The sequence below is a fragment of the Strix uralensis genome, chromosome 1, assembly GCF_047716275.1.
Source record: "Strix uralensis isolate ZFMK-TIS-50842 chromosome 1, bStrUra1, whole genome shotgun sequence".
Taxonomy (NCBI): Eukaryota; Metazoa; Chordata; class Aves; order Strigiformes; family Strigidae; genus Strix; species Strix uralensis.
Window position 1 is genome coordinate 56,385,265 of NC_133972.1, and position 27,655 is coordinate 56,412,919.

General features: G+C 37.3%; 1 protein-coding gene across 14 annotated transcripts in view; it reads right to left on the minus strand.

Annotated features, from left to right (window-relative positions):
• PARD3 (par-3 family cell polarity regulator) overlaps positions 1-27,655 on the minus strand; it is a 457,578-nt gene that overhangs the window by 242,252 nt on the left and 187,671 nt on the right. For 10 of the 14 annotated variants that reach the window (XR_012628846.1, XM_074867687.1, XM_074867587.1 and 7 more), the window contains exon 5: positions 16,129-16,260. The exons of the other annotated variants lie outside the window; for them this stretch is intronic. Coding sequence is in view for 9 of the 10 variants with exons in the window: in XM_074867687.1 (XP_074723788.1) it covers positions 16,129-16,260 (132 nt within the window). In the remaining variant the exon portion in view is untranslated. The remainder of the gene's footprint in view (positions 1-16,128; positions 16,261-27,655) is intronic. 14 annotated transcript variants of the gene reach the window in all.

A 27,655-nucleotide genomic window follows, 5' to 3' on the forward strand; every position in this document is an offset into this window, starting at 1 on the left:
TCCTTAGACTTAGACAGTCAGATTCAAGGTAGGAGCAAGGCTCTAGTTCAGAGAGGATGCTACTGGAAACAGATGGATTGCTCTCATCATTGCACTTCGAATCCCCTTCTCTTAACACTGCTTGAATTCTCTTAGCCCAAAGTAAACAGACACTATGGAAAGACCAACACATGCTATTACAGCTCCATCTCATGAGAATATGAGAACAACTTGCTTTCCATGTGGAAGGCAAGAAAAAAAAGACAGCAGAGACTATTATTTTCACCAGCACTTTCTAAGTAGCCCCATGGACAACAAACGGTAGTAGTGAAAGCATCCTACTTTTTATTCTTAAGTTATACTCCCAACTGAAAACATATTCTTAATTTATACTCCCAACTTTTAAAGATTCAAGCCATGGGAAAACAAATGGTCTCTTGATGACATATTATCAACTCTAAATGAATTCTATTCCAGCATAGATGTTACTAGAGTGTTGTAATGAAGTGCACGTCTCACAGTACACTGGAAAATTCTGGTTTGCTCACTCAGCTTTCCCCTTTTCTTACAGGAACAGAATATTTGTCAGGAAATCAGGAAGTTAAACCTGGAAGTAATAAAGTCCTTAGAGCCTGGGACAATTTTGGAAAATTTTGAAGTATTTTAGAAAGATTTTGAAAAATGGAGTTTAAATCATTCCCGGTGCCACTCAGATAGTGTCTGTTTGAATCTCTATTAGGAAAACCCCACTAAGTTTTTTTAACTGAGAATTTAAAAGACACTAACACTCCTCTTCCTCCAAAACAACAAGTTTTCAGCAAAACACAACAGGAATCGAGTGAGAACGAAAGCTCAAATCACTTCATGAAAAACCACCATGTTCTCCCAGTTTCGTAACATAGTAAAAGATGGTTACAGAGTGTATTTAGGAAAAACTATATACATATGTAGACAGAAGAGGACTAATTCCACAGCAATGCTTCCTTTCAGAAAATGCTTTCTCAAGTGAACAGAGTACTTCTTTTGGTCTTTTGGCAGTGTACAGCATTGTTAAGAGAAATAATTCAAAGCAGCCCACACAAACAGAAAGGGTACTATAGATTATAGGAGCCACATATCCCAAAGGGAACATGTTCCTACCTGCTAGTCATGGTATTTTAATGTAACTCTTACTCATTGTTTTGTGCACCACTATGCAAAATATTCATTAGAAACCAGAGAAAAAAAAAGATCAAAAAGGAAGCAGGTCCATATTCTGGCTTGAAAATCAACTATGAGCAATCAAGTACACCAGAAGGTAAAAATAAACTTTAAAATCCGCAGTTGCAAAATATTTGAAAGAGGCTAAAAATAAACCAGCTTGGTTTTTAAAAAGCCATTAAATTCGACCTTAAGGAACGCATTATATTTTAAGTGAGAAGCAAAATACATATGTCAAGGAAAAGATCAGAGCAGCAGTTGACTTTTCAATATTCACAAACACATACAGAAGCAAAATATTTGATAGATGTGCTACACAGTTACCCTCATATATTAAAAATTTATTTACATAATGTAATTTTTTGTAAAAAACTTCTCATGGATAAGCAGAGAAAATGACTCAAGAACTATCAGAACATTCCTGAAATGCTAGAACATGCCTGAATTCATGAGACATGCAGTTGATGAAGATAAATCCTTTTTATTGAAAACAGTCTGTAACACGCTGTATGTATATTTTGTTTCTGTTTTAATAAATTTCATTAGTATTTTTCTTGGAATTTAAACAAAAATGTTCCTGCCTGTGTGAGTTTCAAGTCGTTACTGCCAAAACTTCAGCCAATGTTTCATGAGAAAATTACTGAATTATGTCTGTTTATGATTATAACACAGATTTCTCAAGAAAATTGTTCCCTCTTGGGCATTAAAAACTAAATGAGTATGAAAGACTAGAATGTGTTTAATGTGACCAAGCTAGCTTTTCCCGCCAAAATGCTTCAATTTAATCCAAACTAATTTTTTAAAACTTAAAGTCTAATAAAAGTTATTTCACTTCCAAAAATGGCGAGCATTTACTAGAAGAGATTCGATAAAAAGATATCATTAAAAAAATCCAAATTGTGAAGGCCAAGAATTTTACTATGCAACTGCCGTAAATAATTTCTTTTTTTTTTTAATATAAGTTCATGGATGAGTCAAAAAGAGCATGTGTGAGAAAGAGAAAGAAATCCCAGTGCAACTGAGAAATTAAACTGAAAAATTAAATCAAGGAGCCAAAAGACAGACACACAGATGGTAAAAACTGGCAAAAATAAAAAGTAGAAATCATGCTCTTAAGTACCAACAGATGCAGTGACTTTAAAATATTACTCCTTGAGGATACACAAAGACAATAATCCCAGATTGTGATTTCTGGGCCAGTCTACTGCTGCACTAGAGCCACAAAATACACCGTATTGTACAGAGAAAAAATGGCGTGTCAGAGACAGTGATATCTGCACTGCCAGTCTACTAAAAAAGAAGGGAAGAAAATTAAACTATCCAACACTGTGAAATTAATGTCTTCAGATAAAAAAAAAAAGTTAACTGTGTAAAGGAGGTAAGAGAGGTGACTTGCAGAATTCGTTTACAGATTTATAATACTACAGGACTGAGCATTTCTGAAACATTCCTTCTTGAAACGATACACAAGCTTCTCACTCTGAATGGAAGCAAGACTGTGCTTCCCAGATTCTGCACTGTTAAACTTTGCCATGCTAATAGCTTTGCTGACCTCCAAATTTATTTAGGGTCTCCTTGATTTCAATCACCACAATTACCTAAAAGCTATCTCAGTTCAGACCATTGGTCTGAACAGGGAAAGAAAAATAATCCAGGATTTGAAAACTGAGAAACTGATGTGTAGTGCCTATAAGCTTGAAGTTCAGTCTTTCCTGAAAGATCTTCTTAAAATCAGAACTTGAAATGAATAATTATTAGTAGTTCATTTAAAATGCATTAGTTAAGACTAATTTACCAGATTGTTAAATGAATTGATACTGCTACACATGATTGAACAAACCCAGCATCTTATGCCATCACCGTAATTGCAGGCTAGCTGTAGATACATAACCATAAAGACTACTGCTTTTTTGGGTTAAAAAACAAAGTCAAATTCAAATAAAAGAAAATTACATTTCTTTACTACCTCCTTCAGTATGCAAGAAGTTTACACTGGGCACTCTCTCCTCTAAAGCAATTAGTGAGGTTATCAGGATAATCATAATATCAGGAAGGTGACTGAGAACTCCACAACACAAATGTATTTAAAAAACAGTTACAAGAAAAACATCTGTCATAAAGCAAGTTTTACAAATTATGTATGGATACATTTAAATGTATAGATACACACATATATGAATGTTTGAGTGTCTGTCATCAGTGACAGCACTTTAACATACTGCTCCTAAAAGTGAGTAGTTAATGAAGTATTCTATATTTCTAGTATATAAACTAGAACAGAAATGTACTTCATTTAACTCTAACGTATCTATGGATGAGCAGGAAGAATGCTGAACTATAAAAATAACAAGAAAGTTTGCTGTACGTTAACTGGCAAACAGAGAGATACTGTCATGAATCAAATAAATTTTGTCTTTTGTAGAGGCTCCAAACTCGGATGACCCAGCAAGGTATCTATCACTTCTCGCCAGGACACGGGTCAGCTTCCAGCCAGCGCAAGACAGGAGAGCTCCAGCAGCTGCCACCTGCCCTGCTGAAGCAGCCCCAGAGGTGGTTTCCAAATAACTCCCACCATCCCAAAACAGAGTCCCAGCTGTATGCTGCAGATGCAGGAACTGCTCCGAATTCACCCAAGGTTTCTGAGGTTTGACTTTCAAGTAAGACAAGTCAAAGCATGCCTGACACCAACGTGCTCAAACCCCCAGGGCCCACCAGGGGAGGGCACAACTCCTTTTCAACTGTGCCTCCCTTTTATATTTACCTGCACAAAGTGTATCAGACACAAGTAGCTGTAAAATGAGAAAAGTCATCAGGGAACTGTGTTGCGAATATGGGTTCACCTAGATTCAGATATAATTATTTATTTGGGTTTTTTTCTACACTTTTTCCAGCCTACGTCCCAGTATTTTCTGCTGTCCCCTGACATACCAGTATGGAGCTGAAGTGCCTCCTACCCAATCTTCAGCTTTTCAGTAAGTCATCTGTCAATTTAGGGAAAAAATGTCAGAGTCCTTGAGCCCCATTAATTTCACCTACCAAGAATGCTGTGATACACACTATCCTACTGAAGTATAATATTATAAGGTGCTTCTTTTGCACAGAGACCAATTTCACTGACCTTCAAATCACACACAAAATCCGTCAGTTCTGCTGAGAGGATGAGTTAAAAGAGTCTTCACGAAGAGAAAGCTATTTATAGTGATGAAGTGTAACTACAAGGAAGAAATACTGATGGGCCTGCTTTATGAAATCTGTGCTTTGTTGTAACAATTATTGCCTAGAAAATCAAGATAAATAAAAATGGTGTGATGGAATATTCAATGTAACTTCCAATAATTTTAAATAGAGATGCTCACAGATATGACTGCTTTCTTTTGGGACATTTAATTTAGTCTGTGCTTTGGATAAATGGGTTGAAATTATAAGCAATCATGAATTCCTACACATTAGGAAAGTAAGGATTTTTGAAGACAAATGAGGGTATCCAAAAGGAAGAGGAAATTAAGCTTTGATACAAAGCGATTGAACACTGGCTTCCTGCCTAGTATTCTGAAGAAATACTAAGAGGACCAGAGGTTTTGCTCATACTGGATACCTCGCTCCTTGGGTGTTTACTCCACAGTCTGTAAAAATGCTTGCATTATACAGCCTGAAGAATAATATTTTTTTTTCTTTTTTTTTTTCTTTTTTTTCCATTTTGGAAATATTTGTATATGTATACTGCTCTTAACATTAATTTTTAAACTATGAAAACAGTATTTTAAATGGAAAATGTGCTACAATAAAAATAGCCAACTGATTTTGCTCAAATTCATAGTCATCTCTGGGCTGTAAAAGCAGCATAAAAAATTTCAATCCAAATGAAGTACTCACATGCAGCTGGCATGAAAGTGAGTGATACCTTAATATGGAATCTGGGCAACAATTTTAATTCTTAAAATATCACATACAAGAGATCAAAACTTAAAAGCAATATTTAATTCAAAAGTAAAATCTTTCAGCAGCATATTACAGAAAATCTTTAATTCAGTAATATTTGTAGTGCCACTTGCTTCACATGTTTCCAACAGATTGCTTCTTCATGGAAACACTAGTTGTCCTGCTTTTGCTTAAATACTGTGTATCCCGAGCATGGAACCTCCCTCAACCACAGGAACTGCATCAGTTACAAATCAGTTTTTTCTTTGGCACAGGGATTCAGCAAAAACCATTATCAGTGCCACAAGGCAGTTAGTTGTTGGGTCTTATGAAAACACTTTTAATTATTTATTAAATCAAATCAAATAATTTTTTTTTTTTTTAAAAGGAAGAAAGGGATTGTTATTTCTTCTGTTTTGCAACTGACATATATAGATATTTTAAATAACTTTTTCGGACATCCTGGTTTCCTAACCAAGCAAATTCCTATTCTTCCAGCTCGCTCCCCTCCCCAGCCCTGGAAACTATCTAGGTTGACCATTTCATATGCAACTCCAAGTAGTTTCAAGATAATTTTAAAATGGAATTATTTTCAAATCAGTCAGTAAAATGGATTGGCAAAGCTGGTCTATTATCTTATTTTTTTTGTCCAGTTATACTGATGAAATAAATTCAAATCTTACGGTATATCACATCAACTAGGTCATATTATGTAATTCCATTCACTCAGTTGCTGCACTCACTAAATCTTGCTGTGTCAATTCATGAGGAATCATGACATTTCTCAAAGTATCCTATAAATTACAATAACCACTTAATACAGCCAAAGAGTACTACATTCAATAATTAAATGCTCATACTTAAGCAATAAAATTGAGATTAAATTTAAAACCCAAAATAAAACAAAAGCCCAGACAAATTACTTCCACATAACTCAATTATTAACTCTAACTTACACAGTACCATTCCCCTTCACAGCAAAGTGCAACCATGTCATTAAAATGACCTGTCCACACAAGATTTTAGAGAATAAGCACCTTTCCTATTTCCATCAATGGAAGATAAATTAACTATCACTTCCACAACAGAAAGGACAAACTTGGCCCTTTTCTGAAAGCATCTTCCTCATAATTAATACTTCACAGAAAGAAAAAAGTATAAAAATCATCCTTTTATTATTGAATAAATTAGATAAAGATAAGTTTCCCACTCAGGTGTAACCTTTATCCCTTGCCCAAAATAACCACTCTGACTTTATTTCTGTTCTGTTTGGAATTAACTGACTTGCATGACTCAGCAGTGATTTACCTGAACGTCACCTAAAAACTACAGTGACAAGTGAAGAGCCTTCACATCCATGTTCCTGTCCAGGTAGGCTGTTCTATTTTATTGTAGGAAGGACAACAACTTCCACTACAAATTAATAACATAAATAACATAATATAAATAATATAAATATATTAAAATAAATAGCATAAGCCATTTAGAAGACAAATCGCACCAGGAAGAAAATCAGACTATTAAAAAAAAAAGGCACTTATTTTTCCATTTCAAGTCAAGCAAATTCTACAATGCAAATTAAGTTAGCTGAAAATTAAGTTAATGTGAAGCTTAAGCTAAGTCTAGACTGACTTCTAATGCAGAATTATAAAAGCTTGGCTTGGCAACAAAACCAAGCAAATTATCAATCTTGGGTTTTCTTATAATTCAAAAGGAAGAATGAAAAAAAAAAAAAAAGAGTATTTGGGTTGTTGAATGGTGTTTTTCTGATAGAACAGAAAAAAGGACAACATCAAGACTCCAGAAAATAGAGAAGGGATTTGGGGAGAGATGGGGTATAGAGATGGCACCTCTTTCTTTCCAAGGAATGGGTTGCTTTCCTCTAGAAACCTGTATTGTAAACCACAAAGCAGATACACAGGAAGAAGAGGAAGGTAGGGCGGAGGAAATGAGAACAACATGAAACAGAAAGGAAAAAGGTAAAATATCAATACCATGGACTACCAGTACCACCTTCTGAAAAAAAAAAAATGCAGAATTTCTTTTTAAGCCTCAAAGATACAAGTAATCACTTACATATTTACGCTTTGGTTAAAAGGCTAGAATGCAGAACGAGCATAATGTGAATTTTAAATTAAGAATACCAAGGGCAAGGGAGAATCCTCTATAGACACAATTAACAGAATTGCTTTAATACACTTAAAACTTTTAACCTTTGTGGTCTTTGAAGTGAATAGTGGAACTGCATCTATTTCAGGTTTGTACGGAAGGGCTATACTGCCCTGAAAAGTTTTACAGTGCTGTAAACTAATGAAATAAATTATCTTAATTTGGTTAGATCTATTTTCATTAACTGTATTACCCACCGAGGGAATAAGGACAATTTTTAATTTTACTAATGTACTTCACTTCTGCATTACTCTGACACGCCGTAATTGCAGCTCCTGCTCAGTATTGCTCGTGCTGCCATCACGGGGCCACCACCTTGCCCCCATGCTCTTGCCCACACAGGCAGGGCTGAGCGGAGCCCACGCAGGGAGGCTGAGGCACCACCAACCATCAGCACCACGAGCAGGGCTGCGTGGTACTAACACACACCACGTTCCCACCAGGGCTTCTGAGGACACAGCGTGGTAGCAGCAACAAGCACATTATGAAAATAGCGAGAGCATTTCTATTATAAACAACTAGTTGGAATACATTATATATGCCTGGACTAAAAAGTAAACATATGAGCAGACAAACCTCTTTCACAGCATGAAGAAAGAAAACAAGTTCTTAAAAGAAGAAAAGGAAGACCTGAGACATCCTTTAGATGAAACACTTTTCCAGGCCCAGTAAGAGATTTTCAGATGTCCTTATCTGACCTGCTACCCTGGACAGACAGCAGTCAAAAAAGCCAGAGACAATACTGTTCTGCAAAATATTTAGAAAATAGTCAGAAAACTAACAGCAATAATATACTTAAAGCTCCTTAGAGCATCTCCATGTAATTTAAGAGAGTATTACTTATATCTCTGGTATCATAACTTTATTACCATTAACTACCATACCAACAGGATTATTTAAATAGTTTGGTCCAAAAGGGCAGGAAAACAACACCTAGCAAGTCTGAAAATGCCCCTCACGTGCCAACACTCTTCAGAAAGATTTTGCAGAACAGAGTAGGTCTGCACTGTGAGAAAAGAGTGAAGGAGTTCAGTCTTTCCTCCCTGGAGAAAAGAAGGCTCAGGGGGAGACTCACCACAGTTTTCCAGTACCTAAATGGTGGCTACAAAGAGGATAGAGGCTCTTGCTTCACAAGCAGCCACATGGAGAAGACAAGGGGCTACAGGTACAAGTTGCAACAGGAGAGGTTACATCTTGATATAAGAAAGAATTATTTTTTTTTTAATAATAAGAAGAATCAATCACTGGCACAACCACCCCAGGGATGTGGTAGAGGCCCCACCACTGGGGGTTTTCAAGATAGGATTGGACAGAGTGCTAGGTTATCTCATCTAGGTTCTCTTTCCCACAGAAGGTTGGACCAGATGACCAAGTCTCTTCCAGTCTGGGCTGTTGTATGATTCCTTAAATTTCAGTGCAGTCCATCTGCCTACTTATGTGTATGTGTACACACATCTACGAGAGTAAGAGTGTTTCAGTGTGAGGATATACACCTGAACACGATGCATGTATTCTTCTATAATAATTAAAACCTATGAGTATTTTTGTAAAATTGCCTTTTCTGGTTTTGGTTTGGTTTGGGGGGTTTTTTTGTTGGTTTTCATTTTGGTTTGTTTTTTTTTTTAATAGTGCACACATATAGAGCTACATTCTGCCACTGAATTCATATGTACACAGCAGCATATAACTGAAAGTAGACTTCAGGCCCCAAACTGTCTCACCTATTTAATACACAGTATGAAATGACAGATTATTTTTCAAAGGAGAACAAGATAGATGCCAGCATGAACATTGTTTATAAAAGCATCACCACTACAGCTGTCCCCAAGCAATAAAGCTGTTTATTCCAACCTCCTACCTCATGTAAACTGAAACCCTCAGCACTGAAAAACAACTTCAAATCCGTTCATGACTCCAAGAAGAGTAAGAAGAAGAATCTCTTTCCAAAATATACAATTAAGGTCATGTCCACAAATGTCCATTTTGCATAAAAGTGCACAGACTTCTAAACTCCATGTTCATATTTTCTTAAAAGTAATACTGTAGTTTGAAATTTGGTTCTGTCTCTGTACATACTGATGTATGCAGCATAAAGATAAGTCTCTTCAGGACTTCTTCTCCGTCTCTGTGATTGTACACAAATGTTTAGAGAATATTTAATAAATACATCTATTAGTATATTCATATCTAAGATTTATACAGAAGAATACAGACATTCTTCTGAATTCAGAAGACATGACAACTCTTCTAGGGGGTAAGAATTAGAGTCTACATAAAAATCAGAAATAGATGAAGTTAGGACCTGAAGTCAAATAGCTTTTAAATATGGAAATTATGTTTAGATTTAGAAATCTGGATCTGAAGCCAGTTAAGTTCAAAGTCAGATTTAAACAAGGCCTATGATTCTGATTCTCACTACAGAAAAATGTGGTAAAAATGTTAACCTTAAAAGCAGAAATCATAACTACAGAAATAGAGAACTTACATACCCATCACAGGAGCTTGTTTTATGCTCCCATGCCCCTTTTTAAGCATTCTGACATGTAATACAGAACCAGCTTCAACAAGTCTCCCAGATCAAGATGTCTGTGGGAACTGGGCACCTAACCACCACCACAGCCTCAGCTGCTGGAAGCAGCTTGGCGGAGTCCAGCCTGGAAGCAACCCAGCTGAGTTCACACATGCCTCAACTTGATGCAGATCTAGACTCTACACAATGGGAGTTTGGATATTTTTATGTAGATACTCATGTTATAAACACCTAAATACAGGTTTCTCATTTTGGAACTCACTTTGCATAGTATTTTTTTCTAATATAATAATAATAAATGCAACTCAGGGAAAACACTGAAACAGGTCTACAGAATAATCACTTAATTGTGGCCACATACAGATCAGTGATACCCCAATACCACTACACTCTTGTGGGAAGTCATTATGTAATAATTTTGACCATATTACATATACAAAAATATTCCATAGGTATGATTAGTCAAAGAAGAAGGAAAACAAAAGAAAAATATTATCACACTTGTGTTTAGTAACAGCTCCAAGGTGTCAGCGTGCTCTTCCGGCAGCCAGACAGGGCATTTGGCTGTTTCAGAGTCAGATGCAACCACTGCCCCTGCTTAGATACAACTTCCCCTCTTCCTGCTGAGTGGAGGGTCAAGCCAGCACTTTATACCTTGTATTTCATCTCAGCATTTGAGTTCCTGAGCTGAAGGAGTTAACATTTTGCCAATATAAAGAAATAAACGGAGCAGTCAATACCTAATTACCAGCAGCATCGAGAAAATATTCTTGGGCCAAATCAAGCCTTTCACCTTCTTCACAGTACAAAAGGAAGAAGAAACAATTGCTGTAGCACTTGGGGTGTTGACAACCCCATCAGCTGGAAGCCAGTGTGATCACATCGCCAAGAATCCACCTCAGGTAGCAAAAGAAGCTGAATTTGCAAGTGGATATGGGACTGGGGAGTCTGAACTCTTGCAGCGGCACCTTGAGGTCTTCCAGTCAGCTCTTTGACTAGCATAAACCTTAAGCGAATCCTCTACCAACGCAGTCACTGCTTCTACCTGCCCATACTTATAGCTATGGCAAATTATTTAATACTAAGTCAGGTGCCAAGCCATGCCTTTCTTAGCTATGTCCTATATCCCTACCTGCAGAAACAAGAAAATCACATGAGCCATGGCTTTGTTCACTAGCTGGTAACACTTTTTCCTCCCATGATCAGCCTCAGAGGAGTCCCTTCTGGTTTCACAAACCCTGGAGAGCCTCCTGGCTACACCCGTATACACCCCACCTTTCATACGGGACCAACCACTGAAGAAGTCCCAAAAAAGAGATAGGCCTCTGCATTAGGCCTAGAGCTTCAAACATATGCACATCTCTGTCTCTGTGACAGAAATCCTTTACAAGGAATATGACAAGCTTTAAAACCATCTTTGTATTTTATAATTTATTATGCTGTCATGGTTCTATGTTCATTAAGGTTGTTATCACAAGAGACAAATTATAAAGTGCATGACAGGAAAGCAATGAGATTCTATCTTGGTATTGTACAGAGTAATGGATAACCAGTTAAAAATGATACCTCCAACTGAAGCCTAGCTAATCCTTTTTCCAAATCTTAAAGCACAAGTCCTTACTAATGACCATAAATTTTACTGCAGTTTCAACCTCTACATGTGAGGAGTTTGAGATAAGAGCCTCCCCTCCCTGAGCCTCCCCATCTCCAGGCCATGAAACACAGAAGTTGCAGACCTTTCCACTGTAGTTAGTCATAATAAAACCTAGAAACAAAAGCCGAAATACACCTGTTGGCAAGGAGAAACACAAAAGAGATACACTAGTGAAAAGAAAAATATTTATATACATTAGCTATACCACTATCAAACATTCAGAACTAAACAAATGAGCTGCATTTCTGTCTTCTAGTCTTACGTTAAGGCATAAAATAGAAGCAGGTTTTTGTTGTTAAATGAAAAATTTGACAACATGGGTAAACTGGAGCATGAGAATCCACAGGAAACTAGTGGTTTAAATTCACCAACCTACCTCTGAAGCTCTGATTATTTTTTTCAACTGACAGTGCTGAAACGCACTAATTTTGAGCATCCAAATGTTTCAAGAGAGTATATTCATTCATATTAAAAACAGCCCTTATTTTGCTGAAAATACAAGCTGAAGACAGGTACTCTACAGCTGGAGATACAAGACCATATGCTATTTGCACGTCTGATATTGTTGAAAAAGGAACCAGAGGAGCTTTACAGATTACTATGGACAGATGTCATGAACAAGAATAACTTACAGGATGTGTTCCGTACAGCACATTTCTGCTCAAGAAGACAGCAGCAGTAATCAACTTCTCTTCCCATTTCAGAATACATTTGACTTGCTTTAATCTCTGGCTTTTGCCAGATCCTAGAAAGCTACTGGGATTGTAGGAATCAGACCTGTTCTTCAGTAATAACCATGAAATTTTACTCCATCTCCTATCTTGCTTTCATGCACTGACAAATACAGATACATACCAAATACAAATACACATAAATATATAGATTTACATATAGTTTTAATTGAACCAGTCTCATTGTATGTGCAAATCTGATCAACCACTTCATAATTAGGCAGGGACGCTGTAGGATTTCCCTCTCCTGCTGCTTTCACACCCCTTCCCAGCACACAGCACAGCCAGGTGCTCCTAATCCTTCTGCCAAACAGGCCTCACGAGCAGAGCAAGGAATATATACTATTTCAGTTCAAGATGTCTTCATTGCTGCCAGTTCCAATATTTGGCTAATGAAACTAAAACGACCACCTGAGAGAAGCTTTCTGTGTACTTAAACTTAAGGAATTGGGGAAAAGTTTAACTCTTTCATGCGTTCCCTTTTCATGTCTCCATGGTACGAAACAGCATGAGTCCAGATTTGATCAGGGTCTGAGCAAGTCTTGAGGTGAACTGAGGGGAAAAAAGATTTCTCAAATAAAAGTGACATTACCATATATATGAATACATTTCAGAGGAAATAAGATTTTTCAACTATTCCTCAAAGTTTGGTTGCTGGGGGCGGGGTGGGGGGGGGGGAAGTGCTGTGGAGGGCAAGGTGAAGAACAAAAACCAACTTTTTCTTTTTTTAAGATATTTCAGAACTAAATTAAAGATTGCAAATTTTGTTCCTAGTACTTGACAATCTGTAGGAGAGAATTAATGAAATAATTGAGTGAAAGAGGAAAAAATTCAATCCTTAACCTTGTAACTGTATTTTGAAACTGTATTTGGATTTTTGGCTTTATAGTGGTGAAATGATTCTTTGGTACAAAGTTTCACATAACTTACTTCATAGGCTTGAGAAATACCCAGCTTTCTGAGAAATACACAGATCATTTGCCCTGTGGACAACCAGAGGGCTCTGGTAGTAACTGGGAACAATCCTTAGGCAGATACAGCTAACCAGCATATACAATGAGAATACCTTAAAGGACTCAGAAAGCAGAATTCATCTTTTCAATTTCTCTGATATATCACTGTAATTTAGCAGAGCCCTAGTAAGGCACAATAGATAGGAGCAAAAGCAATTACTTCCAGGAATTTTGATGGCCTTCATGCATTTCTCCATTTTTAGGCACTAAAACCTAGGTAAATTTACAGAACTATTTCTGTAACAACTACTTGAACATATCCAATTCTGTGCCCTTCTTAGTCCCTCTGCTACAGCAGCTTATAACAATTTCCAAGGAATGAGGTCTCTTGCAATTTCATCTGCAGAACAGGCTGTGATGCTGCAGAATTAGTTTGCTCCATAGTTCTGTTTATAGGAAATGAGGTGTTGTCCACGGAAGAATAATTGCACTTCTTTGGCACATCACACTTTCACTCCTCAAAGCACAATTCCAGTAAATGTTCATGTGCATTAGAAGCTGACAAAGACAATCCTGGAATTTTTTTTTTTTGCCTTATATTCAAAAGGATGAGATGAGGCAAGCTTTGAGAGAAGTAACTCAATTCATGCCTTCATCCAACAGCAAGCCTCTGGAGTCTGCAAGATGAATCCAGTGTTTACTACTATTTTCTCTAAAGAGCCATAAAGGCAGGTTAGACCATGCCTATTATTACCCTGGGTATCTGTAATGGGTTCTGCCCTAGAGGTGTCTTGGCACTGTCACTGCCTTACCCTTGGTGCCAGACTTGCTGTCTGCTACTTTTCATGCACACCCTGGCAGGGCGTGCAGACCGCTCCAGCCCCTCCACAGCTCTGTCGAGCACACAGGATCAGGACTGGAAGTTGCTAAATTAATTGATTATGCCAAATAGCAACCTCATCACTATTTTCTTCACAGAAGTGAAAGGCTTAACCAGTGGGAAACAAAAAGCCCACAGAGGATACTGAAAAAGATATTAAGCGTTTAAAACCCAAAAGAGAGTAGAAGAGTATCTCCGTCTGCAGCTACTTCATCCCTGCCAGGCCCTTCCCTCCCTCTCTCTGCAGAGCTCTGCTTGCATCCCACGCTCACTACTGGCTTTCTTCTCCTGTGCACACCCTGTTACACAGGTTTCAGGCTAATTAATTTTTCCTGCTGATAAGAAAGGATCCTGGTCTTCCAGGTACACACAGATTCATTAACACATTCATAGAAGAACCTTCTCTCTAAAAAAAACCCACCAGCATAAACAAACAAAAACAAAAAACTTGCTCAGAAGAAACATAATATTTGCAACTTCAGATTTCAACCAGGTAACTCAGGTAACAAATATGCTTCCAGGCTACCACTAGTGCCCAATTATTTACCTAATTGATGAATAAATTAAACTAGTTAAGCTGTTCAGAGATCAAAATCAGCACAAGAATTAATATAAAACATCATATATTAAAATATTAATGTACCCAACATATTATATGATGATGACTACTAAGATTCCTAATCCAACTTCTTTTGCTAAAACAACAGTTTCATTAACTGCCATGGTGAAAATCTAATGACGCATGAACATATGCCTCGAAAACATCAAACAAGCAGAACCATCACAGAGATACCTTCGAATCTGGGCACCAACTTTCCATTTCAACACAGGCAGATACGGAGACAGCAGCTAAAATCATCCGCACTAACTCTACATCTTTTGAGAGGAAAACAGTAATGGAACTACCACTATTATTAAATGTGCAGAGGAAAACATACAAAGACCAAAGACAAATTTTTTTTCATAAAACATGTAATTTTAAATGAATCTATAGCTAATTACAAGATACAAAAATAGCTACTAGCTCACACTCAGGGGTTTTTTAGGTTTTTATAGTCTGTGATATTACTTAAGCTCCTTTTAAACTAAAAATAAATAAAGAATGTTCAGAATGTCCTAGGATTTGGCAATGCTGGACTTCAAATATTTGTATGGGATTTGTGGGTGAAGGAGACCAGTCCCAGGACACCAGCCCAGTATTGGACTCTAAACCTTCCCCTCTATTCACAAGGCATTCACAAGAAACTTGGTCTGTGTCAAATGGCAAATTTCATTTTTGAAGCTCCTCTGTATAAAGCAAATTCTTGTTTTATGCCCTATTGTTGTAAAATACAGAATCTGTACATTTATGTACAATGCAAAAGCTCAATTTTTTCATGTCACATTGTATAAAGAAGAAAAATGAGGTAATAATCCTACACATGCACTATTCAACATATGGGCTTCCTGTTATATTTCCAGTCTCCATAGTAAAGATGCATTTTCTTTATACATTTGAAGATACTTCTTGGAAAATTTCAGACACATACAGATACATACAGTGACTGCTAGATAATTTTAATTTCAGATTTTTAAACGTCTATGACTACCAGCTTATTAATAAAAAAACCCAAGTTGGAATTACTTGGTGTATCAAAAAAAAACTAAGATCAAAAGCAGTATAAATGTACACTAAATAAATACAATAACACTGTCTTTGAATTTATAATTAATATATTTTACAATGTTAAGAATAGCAAGCATTTAAACATGCAATGCCAAAACTGACCCACATTGGGCTATTCCGTAGTAATATTATTAGCTTTTGACAGCAAAATGTTTATCAAAATAATACTCTCTAATTAAAATAACCCTGTGTGTATCAGTTGTGAAGAACATACTTTATAAATGTGTTTATGACTCAAAAATGAAATAATTTGCAGCTGTCCATTTCAGTCTTAATGCAGTTTTTTTGGAAGCAGAAGGAAACCCATACAAATTTAGTCAGCACGCTGCTAATGCTTCTATCACGCTTAGAGAGCCTATATCACATCAGAATACACTTCTTTGTAATAGCTTGGAGTAGCATTAAGATTAGATTGATAAAGTAATATATATACACACATATATATTACCTGTTCTTGCCTCTCCAGCCACTTGTCCACCATGGGATGACTGGCACTTAACGATGAACGAGCATTGTCTCTCTGAAACTGGTTAGACCAGCTACTAGTATCTCGTGGTAGGCTTCTGTAGTTTTCATCTTTCTAGTTTAAAAGAAACAAAAAAGTGTCTTATAAAAAACAACCAGTCCTTGCACATTAACAATGCAGCTGGTTATTAAACGAATACAAAAGGAAGACTTGACAAAGGAGAACGCAGGCCTGGCTAGACCCAAGGACAACACAATTGCCCGGCCATTCAATTGCAAGAGCTCCCCTTCCTTAACGCCAGTGAAGCCCAACTAAAGCCTTCAGTGGATCTGTAGCTCCTGCACCCACTTGTGCTTCACTACTACTCTGTTCCAACATCAAACCTCTAGTGCACAGACTTCCCAAGTACATACACAGCAAGGCTTTCAGAGCACCATGCTGCTTAGTTTTATTCTCGCCAAAAACAAGTATACCATACAACAGTCCATCCAGTGACAGCTAAGGCCACTATATAATTTTCCCAAGTCTCTGTATGGAATCAGTTTTACAATCAAAGCTATCTCACTGTTCCAGGTACTATCCTTTAGACCAGAATGGCATGCTATAGAGTTCAAAACTTGAATTTATTATTCCACATAATAATGTTTTGCTTGGTTTGCCTAAAGGTATACAAATACAGTCACATTTGTAAAACAGCAGCAGATGGAGATTGTGCTGATGGAGATACATTTAAACCATTGAGTGATTAAAAAAAAAAAAGGGTTTTTTTTTTCTTTTTAATTGATGAGTTTGTCTACACATCTTTCCCACAAGCTGTACAAATTCTTCAGCTTCTAAAGATGACTAGTCCTCACCCAGTCTGATTACTAAAAGCTAATAAAAACACAGAGGAAGATCCTTAATGATGGGAGCTACCCTTAGCCCAAAGTCAATGAATTACTGATAACTTATGTAGGCTGGTTCTCTCCAACTGAAATAATATGTGGAACTGAAATTCTGCTTAGCTTTTCAAAAGAGGATTACTATAAGTATCCTTCCTTCAGAAGCAGAGTTTTTTCCAGTCAGTGTTTGTCTATCTTCATGCCAAAGCAGATAATTTAGAAAGCGTATCTATTTTTAAAATAGGATTGTAGTCCTATATATTTTGCAAATCTACTGCTTTTAGGAATCTCGAAAATCTCTAAAAAAATAAACACCAGTGCACATTTGCAGCTAAAAACTATTTTGTTTTTATTTACAGCATGCAGCTGATTATTGACCCTTTCTTAAATCAATACTTCATTTATCAGCATGAGTATATCTTTTCCCTATTTACTGTATTGATATTTCTTTGGCCTGGCACAGTATTAGTCCACTATTCTAAAATATGAACTGTAGCATCAATTCCCTTATAATTGTCCTTCACAACTTATTTCTTGTAAATGTATGACAGACTTTGCTAGGAAATTCAGGTCTCAGTATAACCGTGGTATGTAGCACAGTTTTCAAAAGCTTTCTGTGCAAGAACCGTCTTTTCCCAGACATATCAAAGTTAAGCTTTCTTAATTGATGACAACTTCTTTTCTTGAAAGAGACTTTGTAGTGTAAGTCTTCCATTTCAAGACATTGAAGCTTGAATTCAACCAGCACAAGATAACCTTGTAAAAATGTCTGCACAAGTAACCAGCCTAACAAATCACCATCATAAATTAGTTCACCCTGCCACAAATAAGAACTTTGCATGTTTCAGCAACTAAAAAAAAAAAGATCTGGTTTTCCAGTGTGGTTAACCACACAGCAAACTAGAAACTTCCTCAATCTCTTGTTCAGAAAGAGACAGTAGAAGTCAGTCACTGCTTTGTATAACTGTCCCTTAGCAGAGCCATAAAAGCCAGGGAACGGTGTGTACAAATTGATTTTTTCCTGTTGCTTCTCTTATTCAATTCTTCTTTTCTGGTGACAGAGGTGGCACAGTTTCCACTGCCAAACCAACAATTTTTCTTATTCAAAGTGGTGGGAATGTATAACAACAAAATCAAAATCTGACAAAGAAATAACAAAAGACAAGCCCCCATACAGTCAGTGCATGAGTTATTGTCATCTAATAACTCACTATCCGACAGACCATCACCTAGTCTGAATAGAAATTTCTTCCTATGTAATGTTTTCTGTATTTCTGTACTTTATAGATAATTCCATTTTTTATTGATTCATGTTTACAATGTTCAGTATAAACTTTTAAAAAAGACATTTTTATCCACGCTACATAAAAATCTCTCTCCACACAGCACCCATTACCCATGCATAGGAGTGTTTTGCAGGAACAAGAGAGAAGGAAGAAAAAGTTCATCGAGGGATGTGGTGTTCTTCAATCATTCAAACATGAAGTCTCTGATCTATATCATGCAGGACAGACTTAGTGCTTAAGAGTTTATACTAGAACTCCATGCTGTAAAAAGTCTTAAACACCACAGCACACAATGTAAGAGAAATTATCTAAACTAAGAGATTAAATTAGGCCGCTGTTTGGTGCATCTATAGGAAAGCCAAGAATTCTGCAGAGTTTTACTTCTGTAGAAGATTGCCTTTCTCTTGCTAAAACCTATACCAGTTCATTTTATACAGAAGGCATCAAAGTCACTCAGCAATTTTTCTGACAGCAGAAGTAAAAGCTGGAATGGTAAAGAGCCACCTCTTCAACTGTACATTTCTTGTAACTTCTTGTGTTTCTCAGTGCTGCTCAGAGGCTCAAAATAGCGCTATTATTAGAGTGGAATAAAATACCTTACCAGTGTTGCAGTTACACACAGAGTCGTTGGTTTTAGCCAAACAGTGAAACTTTAGAAAAACAACAGGCTATAGACAAGTCCTCCACTCCTTTCCTCATCATTGCTTTTTGGCAAACAGCTATCCCTGTACCCCACAAGTGACAGCACTGGCGCAAGCACTAAGCTAGACCAGAGGCAGACACACCAGCACTTTTAAAACTACTGGACGCAGTCCTTCTCGCAGACAGCTACACAACAAAACTGTAAGATGCTGCTGGCTACCTGGAACCCCATCTGTGCAGGGATCTCCATTACTGCTACTGCCAGATATAATTCAAAGATAGCAGTGGTGATAAACTGTAGAGGTGGAGGTGAAAAACACATCGCTGCAGCTTAGAGACTGGACCTGCTGCAATGTTGTTTGCCATTTAAATATATATATATTGGGTTGGGGTTTTTTGTAGAATATGCAAATGTTAACCCAGAAAAACTTTTACTTCTATTGAGCATGATCTAGCACTAGAACATATGCTCCCAACATCTGACTGGAAAAGGTATATGTCGCTTTTAACTTTAATACCATAAAGAAAAAATTTCATGGTACAGAAGCCATCAGGGTCACACAGGGAATTGTCATTTCTTCTGGAGCTGCAGCTGTAAGCCCTCCTGGGACCAGGACTGACACGCATCATCAGTTACAATTAAATGCCCTAATTTTTTTTAAAAAAAGTTTCTTTCCCAAACATCTGTGGGGACCATGGGCCATGTCAGCTTTATCATGTTTGAAATGGAAATTGATCAATATAACACTAAAACTGCCAAATCACAATATTACCACTACACTTAACAGCAGCATTTTGCAGTATTTTTAATGAGGACACATAATCTAACACTTTAAGATTTAGTTCAGCGTGATGTCCCTGCGGGGCTTTTCTGGAAGGTTGGGTGAAACGGGACAGGAAAAATGAAGCAATTTTGCTGTACTTTTAATTTCAGATGATTTGCAATACACAACAAGCTCCTCATCAAAGACTCTGCAGCTTGTAGATGAAATAATGCATTAGCATGATCTGTGTACTTCAAGTGCTAGCTGTCAGGGCATAAACTCACTTGTGATTTTAACCCGCAGTTGTACCCCTATGGACTCCCAGCATCACTAACCCAACCAGTACGTCCTCCACATGGTATGGTGACAGTTCCACGTCTGTTATCTCATTTGCCACTAGGCCACTTTCCAAATAGTGAAGTTGGTTTTTTCCCTTTGTTTTGACCTCCTGTATGGCTAATGTAAAGTGTGCCAAATTTTGATGTGGTGTTTTTTTTAATACAAGGTAGCAATACAACGGGAGTAAAACAGACTGAAGATCTCTTCAACCTAATTCTCTGTAAAGAGAATCAAAAATTAAAACCGAGTATTCAGTTAATTATTTCTACAGCAAATTGCCCACCTCTCATTTAGGATCTTCACTAAGAGAGACCATATTGGGCACTGACTTTTTTTTTGCTATCCATTCTTTTTTCCTGTACACTGCACTTTGGGAAAGGCTTCTTGCTTGCTTCACTTTGATTGCTTGTGATGGACTCAGACTGAGATAGTTGATGAGAGATGAGACTTTGTTTAATCTTTTGAGGTTGTAATTTCATTTGGCAGACTTTGGACAAATTCATGTCTGCAAGTGTATTAATTGTTGTTGAATCACTATAAAGGCTACTCTTCTTTCTTTTTACGCTCCACTATGTCTATGTTAGTCTCTAAACAGTATGGTGTCACTCTCAGACAGGATGCTAAAAGCTGTAACTAACAAAACATTCATATAGAGTCTGATGTAAACATCTGTTTATAAATGCAGTAATATACTTATATATCCATTTTCCATGCTGTCTAAAGGGCTAGTAAACGATTCCTGGAATTTTTTGTTAGGTTGTTTTTTTGTGGTTTGGGTTTTTTTTTTTTTATACTGGACCTTAGACAAACAAATGAGGGATAAGACCAACTGTAGGCTGCATAAATAATGTCTATTTTACAGGGAAAATAAATTACATATGGGAAATTAATTAACCCAATAGATGTATTGAAAGAACAGAAATTCCCTGTAAAAAAAAAAACAACTTCTTACAAAGAGGACAGATTTGGAACTGTTCTCTGTATCCATCAGCCGCTTTTTAACAACAAATTGTACCAATTTCAACAGTTTACCTCAAAACTAATTGTATCGGTCACTCTTTATAAATACCCATATATCTTAAGAAACTGACACTACTGCTTGGGCAAGCTTCTTTTTCCTCTCAGTAGATTCAGTTTACTTTATCATTCTACAGTTTAGTTTCAAAGTTTGTTTTTTTGAGGTGCATTGAAGAACATGACCCCAGGAGATATAATAATCCAGATACAGCCTAGCCATTTTAGACAGCAGGTAAGAAAGAACCGGTTCCTGTCACCCAATTTCAGCAACCTTTGATCTCAAAGTAAAAGAGGACTCCCACATTAAAGAATTATCGCAGCTTTGTGCCTCCTCTCAGCTCTAACTTGGAACATGATTCACTTACAGCAACTGTTTTAGGATGCAGAAGATGCAAATCTAATAGTCTAATAAAGAATTGCATGCCCTATTTATGATGAAAATAGATGAGAAGAATGACCACTCTGTAGTCATTCTGATGTTTTCACAAAGACTCATCTTCAGAAATGACCCCCTCTATAGTTCCATGAATGGAATTAATGTATTATGCATCAACAATAGCTCATTAGATGCCAACGAGAAAAAAGGCGATTGAAAAGCCAGTGTTCTGCTTAAGTTCTATCACCCTATGCTGAGAAATTTCCAGAGTTGTCCAATTCCAATTCATATATTCCATGTACCCTTTGATTGACAAGCAAGGCCTGACGTTAAAAAAACAGCAGTAACTAGGGGCCATCATGAACAGACAGTTTTCAGTGCATGCAGTGTTATAGGTAAGTATTTAGTGTCAAAGAATATCGGCTAAATTAAGAGTAAACTAAAAAAACATGAGACTGCCTATCCAAAACATTCCACTGATCTCTCATTTACAACGGAAAAATCAAAAATGTCATGATCTCTGCAAGTATACATGCAAAGCAGAAATTACCAGGCAGTACCACATTGTTATTTCTCAAACTGAGGGACAGGAAAGAAGCTGCTTCTACCAGTCACTCCTTACTTATTAATCTCACAATAAACCTCCCAAGAGATAATGCAAAACAACCCAAATAACATATAATTCTGTAATTATAATTTAGAAGCTGGATTTTATTTATGTAAGCGTCTTAACTAAAAAGGCATGGCTTTCCATGGTTTCATTTTAAAGAAAAATAAATGAACCAGTTAACTTAAAATGTCATGAAGCTACAGTTCTGATTCCTCTACACACTATACTTAGAAACTAGTTTTCCCTTCTACTATTTATCACTGAAGTGAAATACTCTTTTGCTGTGCCACTTTAAAGGCCTCTAAAGAGTTTCTATGTATATCCAGCTATATATGAATCTACATGTCTAAATGCAATAATTATGCACAATTCTGCCATTTTCATCAGATATTTGCTTTTGTAGGCAGATTTATACAATGCTTTATGTCAATTTGTATTTAGATGAAACACCATTTGTAACGTTGTATGTTTAAATATTGACATTCCCTCATTTGATTCCTTGGGAAAGCCAAGAAATTAAATTGCAGGAGAGGAGAAAAGTTGATAATGAATTAATTTCAAAACTGTGCTCTGAAGATAGGATTTAACAAATAGAATGTTATTATTAAATATATTCAGGGAGCTTCACAAGGATCTTATATGTAGATCTTGAAATGAAGAATATCTTGTAAACCACCAGCAGTATCCTTTTAAGGGTCGGGTAGATACTTTCAGGTGGCCATACCTCTAAAATGGTGCAACTGGCTGTTTGTATGTTTAGAAACTTGCATCTGCACTCCTGAAACAAAGAAAGGAGGCTGAGAGATGAGGTAACTGTTCTGTCTTCTCAAGCTAACTAAAATTCCACACACCCCCTGCCCCATCTTTCTTCATTACACTGAGAAGTGTGGAGAACAGTGGTGATTGAAGGTCAGAAGCACGAAGGCAATGCCCCAAACCCGGCAATGCCCCAAACCCGTGGCAAGTGGCTGTGCCTTCGCACACTGCCAGCCAGCCACTCCTCCCCACTGCCAGCCCTCACCCACGCCACTGCCCTCCTCTGTCTGTAACAGTACAGACAGGGGACTCTGTCAGGCTCCCAAGCAAAGCATCTGACCTGCAAATTCATTTCAGACCTTGGCCAGAATCCCCTCTGTGGTGTGTGGGGAATGGCCCAAATAGGTACCAGACAGGTGGCTTGTAGCAGCTTGTTTCTCTTTTATCTGAGTTTATGGCAGCGCCGTCACCTTCGGCTCCTTGCAGTTTCATGGGCCTTTCTCACACTGAACAGCTTCCCATCATTCTCCATCTTACGGTTTTGGCTTTTGTCTAGATTTCTTTTACTTCATGTGCTTGGTAGGCAATGCTCCTAAGTTGGATATCTGTATAAGGACCTGAAGAACTCATTTATAAAGAGACAATAAAACTGGGTGGTAGCACAGAATAATCATCCCCTATCTGTAAGGCTGTGAAACAAAACCAGACTAAGTGACATTTGTTTCAGCCCCAAATTTAGTCATAACAGAAATAAGCCCAGAAGGTGACTAGGTGTTCCTGGTTGGAAATCCTGTATTTACTGGAGCTGAATTTCCCCACTAATTAAAGCTTACCATCTCCCCCCCAGCCACACTACCCCTTTGTACAGATTAGTTCCACTTATGGGTCTGAATTTTATTCTGAGATGACTTTGCCTGGTTGTCTTTCCTTGTTTTCTTTTGTGATTAATATTCACTGCAAGATGAAATAAGTTCATTTAAAAATATAACAAATACAGCAAAAAAGGCTGAAATAATCACTGTTTAAACCATGCAGGCTCATGTCAGAACACTGTAGGGAAGCACAGCCTGCAACCTGGATTGTATTTCAAACTTCTTTTTCTTGCTAGCAACACAATCAGCTAAAATCCAAACCTGCTTTGCACCAGTACACAATCTTGATAATATGAAAACAAGACAGACAAATATATGAATCTTCAGAAACTCTTGAATCACAAGCGTATGCTGTAAATGCATGGTTGTGGGTTACAACTAAATGAAAGCACGTCAAACCCAGATCCAACTATTGCCAATGAAAATATATGTGTGTTTCTAAACGTGCAAAAACAAAAAAATCACTAAACTAGAACATCCAACTTTTTCTCTTTTTTTTTTTTTAAACTTACTCAATCTTTTATCAATCTACTCTTTCAGCCCAGAGTTTTTCACCCTCAAACCCAGGCAGAGCTGCAAGAACATAAAAAGTTAAAAGAAATAGAGATGAACATTTAAACATGGGAATTTGCAAAGTACACATTCACTTAGATGAATGGCAGAGGAAAACCAGCCATTCATTACAACTTCAATTATCCTATACTTGAGAGCTTTCTGTTTTCAGCAGAGCTTTTATTGTCTCTCAGAGAGAGGTGCTGTACACTGCATTTACTGAGGTGAAAGGACAAACAACCTGTGCATGTTCCATCACTCCATTACAGTAAGAGACTCACTCATCCAGATCCTCCTTGGCATTCCCAGCTCATGATGCAGTACCATGTGCCCTCACATATGGACCAGACATTGCTCACCCATCACACAGAAAGAGAGATGGGATAGAACAGCACTGGGAGAAAAATAAACATTCTTCCTATGCTACTGATTAAGAACAAAGATTGAGAGTGATCAACAGACTTGCTCAGCCTCAGAGCAGGAGTGGGAAAAAAATCACCAGCTCTCCATCTCTCCAGTATCTTGCACTAATAATCTGCCTCTTTTTGGGGGCAGAGAGGAAATTAAATAGATGGGCTTCCACAAATGGATGACTCAGAGCAAAGAGGTAAAACAGAAGAGATAGGAAAAAAATCACACTTTCACTTTGGATTTGTTGGGGTTTTTGTTGGTTTTTTCCCTCCTTAACACATCTCGTCATGATGGACTTTTGGATGCAAACAGTTGAATACTGTCCATGTACACAGTACTCAGCAAACAGAATAGCACAGCATCATGTGATGCACATTGGCTGTTTCCTCTCTGTGCACTATGCAAGGATTTTTCACTTTGTGTCTCTCATTCCCAACCTGCTGATGATAATAAAAAATACTGTATTTGTTGTCACATTTTGAAAGTCAGGAATGTTGAGATCTTTGAGAGGGATTATATTTTTTATTGCACTAAAATATCACTAGCTGCTCTGCTGAAGAAATGCAGACTCTTCTTCATGGTATCCAGTGAAAGCACAAGAGGCAACGGGTGCAAAGAAATACAAGTTACTCTATCAAAACATAAGAAAGAACTTTCTTACTAAAAGGGTGATTGAACACTGGAAGAGGGTGCCCAGAGAGGTGGGGCAGTCTCGATCCTTGGAGATGTATACACTCGAAACACAACTGGACACAGACCTGAGTAACCTGCTCTAGTTGACCCTGCTTTGACAAGAAAGGTTGGACTAGACAATCTCCAGAGGTACCTTCCAACCTCAGCTGTTCTGTGATTCTGTGAAAGTCATTAATTTTACACTCTACCCAGGACAAAAATAGCACATACAAAGTTTGTTTTACATTGCACTCTGGGTATTTCATCATCACATCACAAGTGCCAGCAACAGGTTGCTATCACAAAGAAAGAAAATCGACACACGTAACTTGTTTTTTGAATTTCCACTAATCTCACTCCTACAACATTTTCCACATTAAAACACTCCATTTCATCATCTGTGGATAACTCACTCTCATTCTCCCTTCCTCTCAGTCAACGTGAAATCACACCAGAAAAGACAGAAATTGTGACTGTCTCACTGAAAAAAGAAAAGCCCTGCTCAAATAAACCTGGATGAAAAAATATTCATGGCTATTGACTCCTTCAGAATTTTTGTTTAAAACACTGCATTTTTATTTTGAAAGTGGGGATTTTAATATCATGACAGAGTTTTAGTATCATGACAGAAATGCGAGGCTCTTTGCATTTATCCTGTACTTCTCCTCAGCTGATTCTGTTGTATTACAGCACTTTACCAACATTGTTCACCTGATACACGCTACCTCCCTCTGCAGGAGTACAGATCAGAGACGAAGGTTCCCAAGAAGTATCAGCAACACTTGAGTCTCTTGTTCCCAGAACGATGCCCAGTCTTTTAGTCCACAGTCTTCCCTAGTCAATTTAATCGATTCACACTCTGCAATTCAGACTCCCTGGCTATAAAATGACACTAACACACACAGTTCTAATACAGGGCTCTTCAATCCTCTGAATTATAGTTAAAATCTATTGAAATACTGTGTCTTTGGTGACAGTGATAAAGCAAACTTCACTAAGCTGTGTTTAAAAAGACTCAAAGCTAAATTAAACTAATTTTCACTTTAAATCTGATTTTGACATGACATACCATAATTGTGGAAGCTTTTGATATAACGCATGCATGCTTTTCTCCTATCTAGACATACTTCATTAGAGATTTTTTTTTATACTGTTTACAAAAAGGATTAGAAAGCAGTGCATCTTTCACATAAATTAAAAAAACCTACAATCCAACAACCTGAAAATTTGTACTCATCAGTCTCAAACCATAGGAACAGCAAAAATACCTGCAAGAAGAGATGTGGGCAACACAGTGCTTTACAGGTAAGGGATTTCACACTAAATGAGACTTAGATCACTCCCATGCGGTTTCAAATTCTCCCTCTGCAGTTTACAGGGCCCAAAAAGATTAGGTTTCCAAGTAGGAAGGAAGCATATCCTAAAAATAATTATTCCTACAAGGCATGGCTATTTTCAACATCAAAATACATATATGGGCAAATCCATTTAAAAAACAAACATGCAAAAAAACCTGGCTGCCAACTAAATGGCAAAGGCAAAAAGAGAAGAAAAAACATTTTTTTTAAATGTTGTGCCAAGTACACTCAGCTATGTGTTTGCTGTTGCCGATCCACCCCACAGAGAACGTTGCATGCCATTTGCTTTGCTGCAGGTGGGTGAATCCAGGAGTGAGAGAGGCACAGAAGCCCATGCACAATCATTTTTCTCTCTCATTGCTCTCTCTTGAGCTCTCCTTCTTATGGTACATTTTCACTTCTTTCTGCTGTACCAATGCTGTTATCCTTGATGCAACAATATATGAATCAAATTCAGAAAAGGCACAGTGGGAAATTTTTCATAAGGCAGTTAACCATGGTATATCCCTGCATTAAGCAAGGCAAGTTAACTAGATAAGCCTTGTGTCTTTCAGAGAAGCAGGATCAAAGCAGGTAACTAATTTGTAATGATATGCAATTCCTCACCACAAATGGAGATGCAAATTTAAAAAAACACACTGGAAATATATGGGATAATTAATTCGCAGTTTTTATAAGACACAACATATCTGGTTGTTGCATTTATATTCTTCCAGTACAGTAACGCAAACATCTAAGACAAAATAAACATGATTTTCATTAATGCAGCTCACACCTATTAAGGGCAGCTAGTCCAGCCAGTAGGCTTTAGTACTGAATTATTAAGAATGTGATTCAAATTAACAGTTATTCAGAAAACAACATGTGAAACATTTCACTGCAGTGGAAAAAAGCACACATGATATGCTTCAACTGCATACAATCTGCTCAGCTGTACAGTTCAACACAATTCAAACAAAATTACAGCTTGCAA